Below are 14,196 nucleotides of genomic sequence, written 5' to 3' on the forward strand. Positions count from 1 at the left end.
TGCTTCACTGCTTCCTCTTCCTCGCCCACAGTTTTCAGCCTTCTGACCCCCTGGCAGTGGAAAAGACAGGCTGAGTCTCACATGGCACCCTATTCCCTATATAGTGCACTACTTTTGACCAGAGCCCAGGTCATAAATAGTGCACCAAATAGGGAATAGGGTGCCATTTGAGGCACAGCCTCAGTTTCCCCTACAGCATAGTAGCTCTGGAGATGGAAGGAAGAAGTAGGCAACCGGACAAAACACTCGCCCTCTCCATCACACACACACACCTCGCCAACCCCGCCGGTCCGCTGAGTACTGAACCAAGCATGCATACATGTAATTCAAGTAGTGGTTTGTGTTGAGTCTATATGGAATAAATGTGCTGGTGTCTGCAGCCTATGAGAGGTTTAGATAAGATTGAGTCTTGGGTATGGAAAATGCCTTTCCGGTGACTTGTCTCTGTGGACTTAACGCCGTTAAGAAGAAAAGACGAGAGGAGAAGGTGGTTTAAATCAGACCTTAGCAGCACTAACAACTTCCCCTCTTGTCTCTTTTTCTCTTCCCCAATCTGCCCTCTCTGCCCCGCAGACACCCGCCCACGGAGTGGCTACAGCAATTCAAACAGAAGTCCTAGCTTACTGCTTCCCTGTGAGAACAAGCCACGATACGCAGGCCTTTGTTTCGATGCGCACGTCTTCTTCAAAGTCCAGGAGCCTCCTTCAGTAGTCAAGACTCTGTTCGGCAGCACACCACTTCCAAGGGCGGGAGAAGGAGATGGAAATGAGAGAAGAGGAGAATAAAAATAGAACTGTTTGTGACAGTGAGTCACTGAAGACGGGCTGAGCAGAGTGGAGCAGAGCAGCATGTTGTGAAGCAGCGCTCAACTCACCCGTTGTTCCGCTCTCACTCTCTCTCTAGGAACCGTTCTGTTCACCTAAGACCTGCTCACAGAAACACTAGCACTAGAAAAGGCTTGACAAGAAGTCTCCTCGACAAAAGTCTTCCTGGCGGTGTGCCAATAGGATCCGTAATAATGAGCCGAATGAAAAGGAGCTGAGCTCGGCTCCCGGGTTGAAAACGATTGCATTTCTCCATTCCATCGTTCACAACTTTTATTACTAACAACTGCAACTAGTTTGGAAAGGGGTCAAATGAAGCACTATTAAAAATTATATGTTTGGTGGCAACTAAAATGTTTTTTATTTGGGTTCAAAACCTATCGTTTCTGCTAATGAAGGCTTGTAGAGTGGAATCCCCTGTGGTCCTGACAAAGCCCAAGCCTCAGGCGTTAAACAAACAAAGCCCAAACCTCAGGCGATAGATAAACAATCCCAAACGCACACACACACACACACACACCAGGCATTAAACCAAACGGCAGGAAGCCACGAGTGGGATAGCAGCGCTCTATGCTCATCCATACGCTCATCCACCTCTTCAAAACAACCTCTTCAGACGCTTTCATCCACCAGTGGACAGCACTCTGTTGAAAGCAAAGCACCTTGGGATTTTGCATCTGTTGTTATTAAGCAATAAGAGGAAAGGCAGGTGGTTTGCTTTATCCCAGAGTGAAAAGCATAAACGCTTGGTGCAACTCTCCTCTCCGATAAGCGTCGCTCTGAGTCTGGTGCCAGTGGAAGTGAGTAGGAAGCAGAGCCTTTTGTTGGTGTGCGGTTGGAGCGAGAGAGCTAGGCTCCGAACCACAGTGCCAAATACCAATGTCAGAGACGAGCTTACCTACACAGCTCAACAACGCATCTGCAGTCGGCCTACCGATGTACAGTGTGGACAGCAATTACATTCAGTGAAGGCTACTATAGAACACAACATTCTGAGTACAGACAGATATCTATGTTCTCAGCCATTGCAAATGAATCCACAGCATGCAGTGTATCCTCTCAGTACGGAGGCCTCTCCCCTCACTGCACATTTTCAAGGCAGACAGTACTAGAATCATATAGGCCATTTAGCAGAAACCTTTATTCAAAGCACTTTACAATCGTGCGTGCATACGTTTTTTTTTTGTATGGGTGGCCCCAGCGGGAATCGAACCCACGATCCAGGCGCCACGCTCTACCAACTGAGCCACATGGGAAAATTAGGCCAAGGCACAATTCCAGGCACGGACAGCTATTTCAGACACTGTCGAAGGTACAACCACAGCTGCTGTACTCAGCACACAGAGCTCCTCCGTGAAGAGACCGACGGCGCTGACCTCCTCAGAACCAACACAGGGCTGTGCTCACTAATGGCGCTTCATGGGGGACCTTTTAGCAGTGAATTATTCCAATCTATACACAGTATATATATATTCAATATATATATTGAAATAAATGGACAGGCAATGAACATGGTCAGTGGCAGGGAACTCAACATTTCAGCAGCAGGAGATGGTGCTGGGGTGTCTCTCAAATGTAACCCTATTCCCCTTTATAGTGCACTCCTTTTGACTCATAGGTCCTGAAAGTAGTGCACTATATAGGGAATAGTGTGCTGTTGGAGAAGCAGACCGGGTTTCGCTGACTCCCTCCCATCTTTCTCCAGATAGAGGTAATAGTCTGGAGAAAATCTCAGAGAGTTTCTTAGTTTGTACATAGATTTACATCATCCCCCTCTGTCTTCTACTGGAAGGGAAATGACTAGCCAGCTGAGAGTGAGAATTAGATTGTCTCTCTCTGTCTGTGTGTGTGTGTGTGTGTGTGTGTGTGTGTGTGTGTGTGTGTGTGTGTGTGTGTGTGTGTGTGTGTGTGTGTGTGTGTGTGTGTGTGTGTGTGTGTGTGTGTGTGTGTGTGTGTGTGTGTGTGTGTGTGTGTGTGTGTGTGTGTGTGTGTGTGTGTGTGTGTTTAACAAAGACACTCAGACACTGCATGACATTCCTACTCAAATGTGTGTGTGTGTGTGTGTGTGTGTGTGTGTGTGTGTGTGTGTGTGTGTGTGTGTGTGTGTGTGTGTGTGTGTGTGTGTGTGTGTGTGTGTGTGTGTGTGTGTGTGTGTGTGTGTGTGTGTGTGTGCACGAGGAAGAGGGATAAGTAGGAACGTAAGAGTGAAGGTCTCCATGTGAACGTACTGTGAACGTAATATGTGTGCACAACATGTTCAGTATTGTGAAGGCTCTCAGTTCCAAATATCCGTGTACTGTACGTTTGTGAGATTCCATGGCAGTAAACTGGGAGTACATACATAAGCATTTATGATACAACAACCACCTATCATCACTATCAGCTTGATCAAGTCAACCACTGATGCTCTTTTTACTGTGGGAACAACACCATGGATCATTCAGAGACAAGGTGAAACATTACAAAGGATAAATCACAGTAGGGAAGAGCTTGTGTGTTTATCACAAATGGCCCCCTGTTCCCTTTATAGGACCATTGAGCTCTCGTCAAAAGTAGTGCCACTATATAGGAATAGGGGGCCATTGGGCCCTGGTCAAAAGTAGTGCACAAGAAATAGGGAATAGGGGGCCATTTGGGATGCATCATGATGAATGAATCGCCTGGTCTTGGCCACGTCTGGGGTTTGGGAGCCATTGTGAAAATATGCCATTATTTGATTATAATATTTTGAATATGCCATTATTCCAAAACATGTCAATATCTGCAATATCTGATATAGATCTTGATCCAAGGCAACGATGTGGCCAAGATTTCAGGGAGGGAGCCATTTCCCCAAGCTTTTCTATCACCTAGGTGGCAGTGCAATGAAAAATATTGCAGAATGACTACAGGACTATGATGGGGTCCGCGGTACCCTATTCCATATTTAGTACACTACTTTCGACCAAGGACCATAGGGCTCTGGTCAAAAGTAGTGCACTATATAGGGCACAGGGTGCCATTTGGGACATATTCTGTGCCTGTCTGCACATTCCAAGCTGACCCTTGACCCTCTGTGGATGCACAAATGGCAGGGATATTCCTGTGGAAATCCGAAATGGGACCCTAGACTCTATATAGTGGCCTGCTTTTGACATGGGTCCATAGCAGTGCAGTGCACCATAGTAGAAATAGGGTGCCATTTCAGACATAGGTCTTTAACACAAACCAACTCAGAATAATTAGATGGGCCCTGGTCAAAAGTAGTGCACCATTTGGGATGCAAATAATCCTCAACGGTCATCATCAAATCTGTCTGATTGCATACTGCGGATCAATGACGAACCAACCAAGCAGCCATGATTGAAAGGACAATCACGTGACCGGGTGTCTGATCCATTAGGCAACGTATGAGTCGCAAATGGAACCCTATTCCCTGTGGGACCCTGGTCAAAAGTAGTGCACTACATAGGGAATTGGGGCACCATTTGGGATGCAACGGATACAAATGCTGATTAGCAACAGCTACTCCCATGGGCCTTGTGGAGGGGTATCTGAGTAAGCCTAGAGACATGTGGTTGTCTGGCAGCTACAGCTTGGAGTGCTTGGGTTCATCATAGACCTCTGTTTTTTTCTAGGCCATTTCTACGACTACTGCTTAACATTACCAGATGTTCAGCTAAATTAAAAAATACACTCTGCATAGTGCAATCTATGTTCCCATGTGCTTCATTGGCATTTTCCACCCTCATCACGTCTGATGAAGACCTAGGTGTGAAAACGTTGCCAATCAAGTTCAGTGGCTCAAGTCACCACACACACACACACAGTTTGCATCCCAAATGGCACCCTATTCCCTCTATTCTCTATGGGCCCTGGTCAAAAGTAGTGCACTATATAGGGAATAGGGGGCTGTATGGGACGTGGATTTAGGTCTCACCTCTGTTAGGCAGTTTTGTCGGGAATGTGAGACGAAGATAGCAATGAGCCTTTAAAACCACCTACTGTTTTTTTTAATGAAACATGGTAATGGGTTTCTATCTCTCTCGCCCTCTCTCCCTACCCCTCTCCTTTCTCCCTCTCCAGAGAGACGGCTACACACATATATGTGGCAGTCTCACACCGATTGATTTGCCATGGGCTATCGGCTGAGATATCACCATAAAACATAGCCACGGAAACTGCAGAGCGAACAGCACCAACCGTCGAACCCATCTGTGGTTGTCACAGGCTGGGTGATTTGTGATGTACATGTGGCACCACCCAGAGAGACAGAAATTCACCGATATGCGAGGAGGAATCTGAATTGACGTTCACAGAATTCACCTACTGCACATGCAAAAATAGGCAGACATACCGCCTGGACTAGCCTCCTGTGATCCAGAGGGTGTACTTCACTGAAAGAAAGGGGCCCATAGGATTGTTTTGGGGGGGGGATACCCTGGAGGTCCCCCCACCCCCAGATGTCATAAGCCTTTGCAAAAAAAATATATTGTAGCCTCATGGCAAGATGTGTAGAACACCAGGAAATTTGCTGTAAAAATCAGAATTCTCAGCCTTGTCGCAAAATGTTTAGAATAGCATGAAATTAGCTATACAACTGAAAATGTTTCTCTCTGCCCATTGGCAATATGTGTAGAAATGCAGGAAATTAGCTTTCAAACAGCAAGATTTTCGCTCAGCCTGATGGCAAAGCGTGTAGAATAGCATGGCTAGCTAGCTAGTTAGCTATACAACAGCACATTTTTCTCTTTGCCACATAGCAAAATGTGTAGAGTTGTAGAAAGTTAGCTGTTTGTTTCCCCCAAAATCACATATATAAATTATATATATTTACAGACAACTGTGACTAAAAGTATGTGGACACCTGCTCACCGAACATCTCACTTCAAAATCATGGGCATTAATAGGGAGTTGGTCCCTGTTGCTGCTATAACAGCCTCCACTCTTCTGGGAAGGCTTTCCACTAGATGTTGGACAATTGCTGCGGGAATTTGCTTCCATTCAGCTACAAGAGCATTAGTGAGGTCGGGCACTGATGTTGGGTGATTAGGCCTGGCTCGCAGTCTGTGTTTTAATTCATCCCAAAGGTGTTTGATGGGGTTGAAGTCAGAGCTCTGTGCAGGCCAGTCAAGTTCTTCCACACTGATCTGTACAAACCCTTTCTGTATGGACCTCGGTTCGTGCACGGGGGCATTGTCATGCTGAAACAGGAAAGGGCCTTCCCCAAATTGCTTCCACAAAGCTGGAAGCACAGAATCGTCTAAAATGTAAGTTTATGCTGTAGCGTTAAGATTTCCCTTAACTGGCACTAAGGGGCCTAACCCAAACCATGAAAAACACCCCCAACCATTATTCCTCCTCCACCAAACTTTAGAGTTGGCACTATGCATTGGGGCAGGTAGCGTTCTCCTGGCATCTGTCCAACCCAGATTTGTCCGTCGGACTGCCAGATAGTGAAGCATCACTCCAGAGAACGCGTTTCCACTGCTCCAGATTCCAAAGGCGGGTTTCAATGCTCAGACATTGAAACCCATTTCATGAATCTCCCGACGAACAGGTTGCTTCCAGAGGCAGTTTGGTAGGGAGTGTTGCAACGGACAGATGATTTTTACGTGCTACGCGCTTCAGCACTCGCTGGTCCCGTTCTGTGAACTTGTGTGGGCTACCACTTCGCTGCTGAGCCGTTGTTGCTCCTAGAAATTTCCACTTCAAAATAACAACCATTTTAAGAACTGGAAAGGTGGCATCCTACAACGGTGCTACATTGAAAGTCACTGAGCTCTTCAGTAAGGCCATTCTACTGCCAACGTGTGGAAATGTGCTCTATTTAATAAACCTGTCAGCAATGGGTGTGGCTGAAATAGCCGAATCCACTCATTTGAAGTGGTGTCCACACACACACACACACACACACATATATATATATATACACAGTACGAGTCAAAAGTTTGGACATGCCTACTCATTCAAGGGTTTTTCTTTATTTTTAAATCTTTTCTACGTTGTAGAATAATGTGAAGACATAACAACTATGAAATAACACATATGGAATCATGTAGTAACCAAAAAGGTATTAAACAAATATATTTTTTATTTGAGATTCTTCAAAGTAGCCACCCTTTGCCTTGATGACAGTTTTGCACACTCTTGGCATTCTCTCAACCAGCTTCATGGGGTATTCACCTGGAATGCATTTCAATTAACAGGTATGCCTTGTTAAAAGTTAATTTGTGGAATGTATTTCCTTCTTAATGCGTTTGAGCCAATCAGTTGTGTTGTGACAAGGTAGAGGTGATATACAGAAGATAGCCCTATTTGGTAAAAGACCAAGTGTTTTCTTCAAGTGCAGTCGCAAAAACCATCAAGCGTTATGATGAAACTTGCTCTCATGAGGACTGCTACAGGAAAGAAAGACCCAGAGTTACCTCTGCTGCAGAGGATAAGTTCATTAGAGTTAACTGCACCTCAGATTGCAGCCCAAATAAATGCTTCACAGAGTTGAAGTAACAGATACATCTCAACATAAACTATCCAGAAGAAACTGTGTGAATTAGGCCTTCATGATCAAACTGATGCAAAGAAACCACTACTAAAGGACGCCAATAAGAAGAAGAGACTTGCTTGGGCCAAGAAACACTTGCAATGGACATTAAACCTGTGGAAATCTGTCCTTTGGTCTAATGATTCCAAATGTGCGATTTTTGGTTCCGACCTCCTGTTCTTAGATGAACGGATGATCTCTGCATGTGTAGTTCCAACCGTGAAGCATGGAGGAGGAGGATGTGTGGTGGTGCTTTGCTGATGACACTGTCTGGGATTTATTTAGAACTCAAGGCACACATAACCAGCATGGCTACCACAGCATTCTGCAGGGATACACCATCCAATCTGGTGTGCGCTTAGTGGGACTATCATTTGTTTTTCAACAGGACAATGACCCAACACACATCCAGGCTGTGTAAGGGCTATTTGACAAAGAAGGAGAGGGATGGAGTGCTGCATCAGATGAACAGGCCTCCACAATCACCTGACCTCAACCCAATTGAGATGATTTGGGATGAGTTGGACCACAGAGTGAAGAAAAAGCAGCCAACAAGTGCTCAGCATATTTGGGAACTCCTTCAAAATGGTTGGAAAAGCATTCCAGGTGAAGATAGTTGAGAGAATGCCAAGCGAGTGCAAAGCTGTCATCAAGGCAAAGGGTGGCTACTTTGAAGAATCTAAAAATACATATGGATTTGTATAACACTTTTTAAGTTACTACATGATTCCATGTATTATTTAATTGTTTTGATGTCTTCACTATTATTCTACAATGTAGAAAATAGTACAAATAAAGAAAAACACTTCAATGAGTAGGTGTGTCCAAACTTTTGACTGGTACTGTATATACAGTGCATTCAGAAAGTATTCAGACCCCTTGACTTTTTCCACATTTTGTTACGTTACAGCCTTATTCTAAAATATATAAAATAACAAAAAAAATCCTCATTAATCTACACACAATACCCCGTAATGAAAAAGTGAAAACAGATTTTTAGACATTTTTGCAAATGTATACGGAGATCTTCGATCGGGTTCAAGTCCGGACTCTGGCTGGGCCACTCAAGAACATTCAGAGACCTGTCCCGAAGCCTCTCCTGCGTTGTCTTGGCTGTGTGCTTAGGGTCATTGTACTGTTGGAAGGTGAACCTTCAACCCAGTCTGAGGTCCTGAGTGCTCTGGAGCATATTTTCACCAAGGATCTCTCTGCACTTTGCTCTGTTCATCTTTCCCTTGATCCTGACTAGTCTCACAGTCCCTGCCACTGAAAAACATCCCCACAGCATGATGCTGCCACCACCATGCTTCGCCGTAGGTATGGTTCCAGGTTTACTCCAGACTTGACACTTGGCATTCAGGCCAAAGAGTTCAATCTTGGTTTCATCAGACCAGAGAATCTTGTTTCTCATGGTCAGAGTCCTTTAGGTTCCTTGTGGCACCTAAAGAAAGTGGGCTGTCATGTGCCTTTTACTGAGAAGTGGCTTCCGCCTGCCCACTCCACCATAAAGGCCTGATTGGTGGAGTGCTGCAGAGATGGTTGTCCTTCTGGAAGGTCCTCCCATCTCCACAGAGGAACTCTGGAGCTCTGTCAGAGTGACCATCGGGTTCTTGGTCACCTCACTGACCAAGGCCCTTTCCCCCCGATTGCTCAGTTGGTGATATCAGTTTTTTGTGATATCAGATTTGTTTAGCATTGTCATTATGGGGCATTGGGTGTAGATTGATGAGGATTGCTTATTTATTTTTATCCATTTTAGAATAAAGCTGTAATGTAACAAAATGTTGAAAAGGTGAAGGGGTCTGAATGCACGGTATATACGTATATTATTTTGGAGGGTTGGAGGAGGTGGCCTTCACTAGCCAATGCGTTCTGTCTCAGACAAGGCTTACATACATGCAAAATAAGCCTATATACTGTACATACTACAGGCAGCGCTATCTGCTGATGGTATTCTGGTCTTCAGCTTGTGTCATCCAGTCACAATGATGTTAGAGACCATCAGCCTGACAGTTATCTACACACACAGGATGCTCAGCTGAAGACGGTGTGTTACAAATGAATAATGAGTAGCAAATGAATATTAATAGTAAACACACAGTAGGCTGGGCTACATTATACAATTGACAAAAGACCATATGGGGAGGGAATGCGACTTTTCTTCTTCGCGTGAGGCATATGATTCACTCGATTCGGCGTTGATGTAACATTAATCAGGAAGGTAGCATGCAAACGTTACTTTGCACAGTCCATTTTACTGTCTCATACGTGGGAAAATATTTATGTTTTATTTACGTCATGGTGCTCCAACAGCAACCGACAATTTAAAAGGTGTGGCGATACAAATGATTCAAGAGTTGGAAACATGGAAACACGTTGACTCAATATGCTTTCAGCCCATCACCCCGTCTCTAAAGTACAGTATGTTACTAATCTATCGTTTTTTCTTTTTCTATTGGAATATTCTCTATTGAAGAAGTGATGATTGTATTTTCTGCTAAGACTCTAACGGTCGCCTTTTAGGCCGCTTTTTAGCAGGTGTTGTGGTCAATTGACGAGAAAAAAACGGTTGATCTTTCTCTGAATCTACGTCACGTGAAAAGACCACTACAGTCACTGCAGCTGCTTTTCCTCACACGTCACGCCCATCGTGGAATCAAAGTGTAAAAAGCAATGGAATCGTTTATCTACTAAAAGGGCTACATTTTAGAGATCACCAAAAGAGAATGTAACAAGTATGAACGTGGTGTTTCGCTTCATCGTAAAGAGATGGCCCCTCTAGTATAGCTACAATCTGATATCCCAATCTCACGCACACCGTGCAAGAGCGGGCGTGGAATCTTCAATGAAAATGTTCAATTTGGTGGCTACAATATGCTTACGCACGCTATAATTATACAGTATAGAGCTGTGACCATTCACGATTTAAAATGTCTACCTTCTCTTTATAGCTTATACAGTAGCCGACTGACTTACTTTAGCTCACCCGCCCGTTAACGTGATGTTTTAGCCATTTATGCATGGCTGTTGCATCACATTTGTACAAGTAACCGATTCAACAAATGGCTACATTGCAAAACTAGGAATAACCGAGCCTATATGGACAATATGTGTTGACAACGATATTGTAAATAAATAATTAAAAACACCAGCTGTAGCCTATTTTCTCCACACTCTGACAAACGGCCACTATAGGCTATAGCTGATCGTCCACTAAAGGCTACGCTACATGACATGCATCACGATAAATAAATATCCTGGAAACAGAAACACTGTTGTTTTATTGTCACGGTTCTGCAGAGAACTGTCCCAGATAGTACCTGTTAATCCCCGGGCCGGGTCCGGCCCCCGTCCCTCCCGTTGGCGCACCATTGCTGGGCTTGATGAGCTGTCCAGAGCCTGCTGGTGCTGAAATGGAAGTCGGAGCCCCTGGGGAAGGAACAGCGGAGCCGGGCTGCCCCGGTTGGCCCTCACCCTCGATGCTGCCTTCGTTCCCCATCGTCTCAGAAGATGATTCGGAGGAGAGAAACGAAGTTGTAGAGGGTTCTACAGTTAGAATAAAAAACTCAGAGGAAACTCAACGCTGCTCCCCTTCCGCCATCATCACCTACAATTCTGTTTCCTGCACGGAGCACGCGCACTGGCGGAAAGACAGAGGACGCGCGCTGACGCAAAAGGGAGTGAGCGCGTACGGGCGCGTGCCCTTAAGTCCTCGTTTGTGTCCCCTGCCAAGAAACTTGAAACGCTATGAAAAACATGACATTTTCCAATATAGAAGCAATTTTAACAGGAAACTGTCATTCATCTCCATTGTTCACTGCATGTTACGTAGGCGTAGTGTTTGTTAATAGGCCTACTATGCTCCACGGAGAGGCGTGTCTCCCGAACAGTGGACCAATTACAGTGGTGCTCTCCAGGTTGTGCAACCTGTTATGCATTAAAGCGCTGAGATGGATTGAAAATAACGACAACTAAATAGAATAAACCAAATCTTCTATGACGCCTGCACGGTCTCTTCCTCGTTAAAAGGCTACATTCTCAAAGGGCACTAGACAGATCATGCATCCAAAATGGCACCCTTATTCCCTATTTAGTGCACTGCTTTTAACCAGGGCCCACAGGGCTCTGATCAAAAGTAGTATACTGTATAGAGAATAGGGTGCTATTTGGGTGTCAGCCAGCTGCCCTGTTCCCTCCCTTCCAGTCCCCCGGTCTGTCCTTTCTGGCCATGGTTTTCTGTGACTATTGATCAGTTAACTATTGATCAGCTCCAGGTGCTGTGCTCTGCAGGACCCAGCGGATGTCATTTCCTCCGCAGCTAAGGCTACTCCACCATTGATAAGGCTATCTACAATCTCTCCCCTCAGCACCACTCTCATTCATTCACACTCCTGCGAAAAACCCGGTTGTCACCAGCTTCAATAGCCACAAAGTTATAAACCCTGCCTATTTAAAATATATATATATATCTTGTTAAAGTTGGATTTTAAACTTAACCACACTGCTAACCCTGACCTTAAATTAAAACTAATGATAGAGGAGTTAAATAATAATCATGTAGAGCAGTGTCGGCCAGTCCATTAGGCAGCGGCCTAGAGCGGCAGTTTGAAGAGGGCAGCATTTTCTGAGCTAAACTGACAAAGACACACCACCAACAACACATAAAACTTCACATTATTCTGCCCATAAACAATGATAACTTCTCTCACCCAGTGGCATAAGGGCTATTTAGGTGAGTGCCTCATGATAAGCAGTGCCCAGTTTGCCAAAGGCAGGGGTGCAAAATATTTAGCTTGTCTATGCCCTGCGCGCCTCTCCAGGGTGTTGGAGAGACGCAGCGCAGTGGCAGAATGAAATCAACGGGCAGAATGAAAACAGGCATATGGTCCAGACTTAGGTTAACGTTAAAATGAGGTATAGTTTCAGTGAGGTTAAGGTTAGATTTAGGGAAAGGCATGAAAGTTAACATTGGGGTTAGCATAAGCGATTCATTTCCTGCCTAAAATAATGAAAAAGAAAAGGCCAACTACAATGTAGTCATGTCAGTGCACTGTTGGCTCAGAGTGAACCTGTGTCCCAAATGGCACCCTATTCCCTACATAGAGCACTACATCTTCAAGGTGCATGGCCAGCTCTATCATGGTGGTGTGACAATGCCATTGGGTTAAGGAAGATTAGCAGGTGAAACCAGTACACCGGAACAAGCCCTATTTAATACATACACTCCACATTCAGAATGACACTTTGGCCCTAAAAATTTTTTTAAAATAACAAATCGGAGTGGATTTTTTAATCCATAATGTTGAGTTGTGCTGACTTGACCAAAGCTAAGATTGAGGCTAGCTTGGGTTATGGCTTCCTGGTTGTAGGTCTATGTATAATGCTAGGTGTACACTGCTCAATGGTCGATCTCCTGCAATATATAGAGCTCATGAATATGTCCATAGGCAGAATTGTTGACTTGTTGGTGTCGAGCATGTAAGGTACCAAGGTTTTAGCCTATATTTAGGGCACACCTCATAGAAGACTGGATATGTGGGTGAGAGATGGCCTTACTTTCTTCTGCCAGCACGGATATGAAGGTGAATATGAACTGGTCATAATTATGGGTCCTCCTCTGGTCTTCGATCTGGTCAAAACATGGTTAGAGATCTTGATTAACCCACCAACATACAAGCACACACATACACTGAGTATATCAAACATTAGGAACCCCTTCCTAATATTGAGTTGCACTCCAATGCTTCCCACAGTTGTGTCAAGTTGGCTGGATGTCCTTTGGGTGGTGGACCATTCTTGATACACACAGGAAACTGTTGAGCATGAAAATCCCAGAAGTGTTGCAGTTCTTGACACAAACCGGTGCGCCTGGCACATACAGTGCCTTGCGAAAGTAGTCGGCCCCCTTGAACTTTGCGACCTTTTGCCACATTTCAGGCTTCAAACATAAAGATATAAAACTGTATTTTTTTGTGAAGAATCAACAACAAGTGGGACACAATCATGAAGTGGAACGACATTTATTGGATATTTCAAACTTTTTTAACAAATCAAAAACTGAAAAATTGGGCGTGCAAAATGATTCAGCCACCTTAAGTTAATACTTTGTAGCGCCACCTTTTGCTGCGATTACAGCTGTAAGTCGCTTGGGGTATGTCTCTATCAGTTTTGCACATCGAGAGACTGACATTTTATTCCCATTCCTCCTTGCAAAACAGCTCGAGCTCAGTGAGGTTGGATGGAGAGCATTTGTGAACAGCAGTTTTCAGTTCTTTCCAAAGATTCTCGATTGGATTCATGTCTGGACTTTGACTTGGCCATTCTAACACCTGGATATGTTTATTTTTGAACCATTCCATTGTAGATTTTGCTTTATGTTTTGGATCATTGTCTTGTTGGAAGACAAATCTCCGTCCCAGTCTCAACCTGACTCCATCAGGTTTTCTTCCAGAATGGTCCTGTATTTGGCTCCATCCATCTTTCCATCAATTTTAATCATCTTCCCTGACCCTGCTGAAGAAAAGCAGGCCCAAACCATGATGCTGCACCACCATGTTTGACAGTGGGGATGGTGTGTTCAGGGTGATGTGCTGTGTTGCTTTTACGCCAAACATAACGTTTTGCATTGTTGCCAAAAAGTTCAATTTTGGTTTCATCTGACCAGAGCACCTTCTTCCACATGTTTGGTGTGTCTCCCAGGTGGCTTGTGACAAACTTTAAACAACACCTTTTATGTACATCTTCAAGAAATGGCTTTCTTCTTGCCACTCTTCCATAAAAGCCAGATTTGTGCAATATACGACTAATTGTTGTCCAATGGACAGAGTCTCCCACCTCAGCTGTAGATCT

The 14,196-nt window shown here is 44.5% G+C and overlaps 1 protein-coding gene across 2 annotated transcripts in view; it reads right to left on the reverse strand.

Annotated features, from left to right (window-relative positions):
• Nucleotides 1-10,948, reverse strand: part of LOC124003509 (protein bassoon-like) — a 130,146-nt gene extending 119,198 nt beyond the window's left edge. For both annotated transcript variants that reach the window (XM_046311805.1, XM_046311804.1), the window contains exon 1: nucleotides 10,668-10,948. In XM_046311805.1, the coding sequence (XP_046167761.1) occupies nucleotides 10,668-10,846 (179 nt within the window). In that variant the 5' untranslated portion in view covers nucleotides 10,847-10,948. The remainder of the gene's footprint in view (nucleotides 1-10,667) is intronic.
• Between the last annotated feature and the right edge of the window lie 3,248 nt (nucleotides 10,949-14,196).

This window comes from Oncorhynchus gorbuscha, linkage group LG18 (assembly GCF_021184085.1).
Source record: "Oncorhynchus gorbuscha isolate QuinsamMale2020 ecotype Even-year linkage group LG18, OgorEven_v1.0, whole genome shotgun sequence".
NCBI classification, from domain to species: domain Eukaryota; kingdom Metazoa; phylum Chordata; class Actinopteri; order Salmoniformes; family Salmonidae; genus Oncorhynchus; species Oncorhynchus gorbuscha.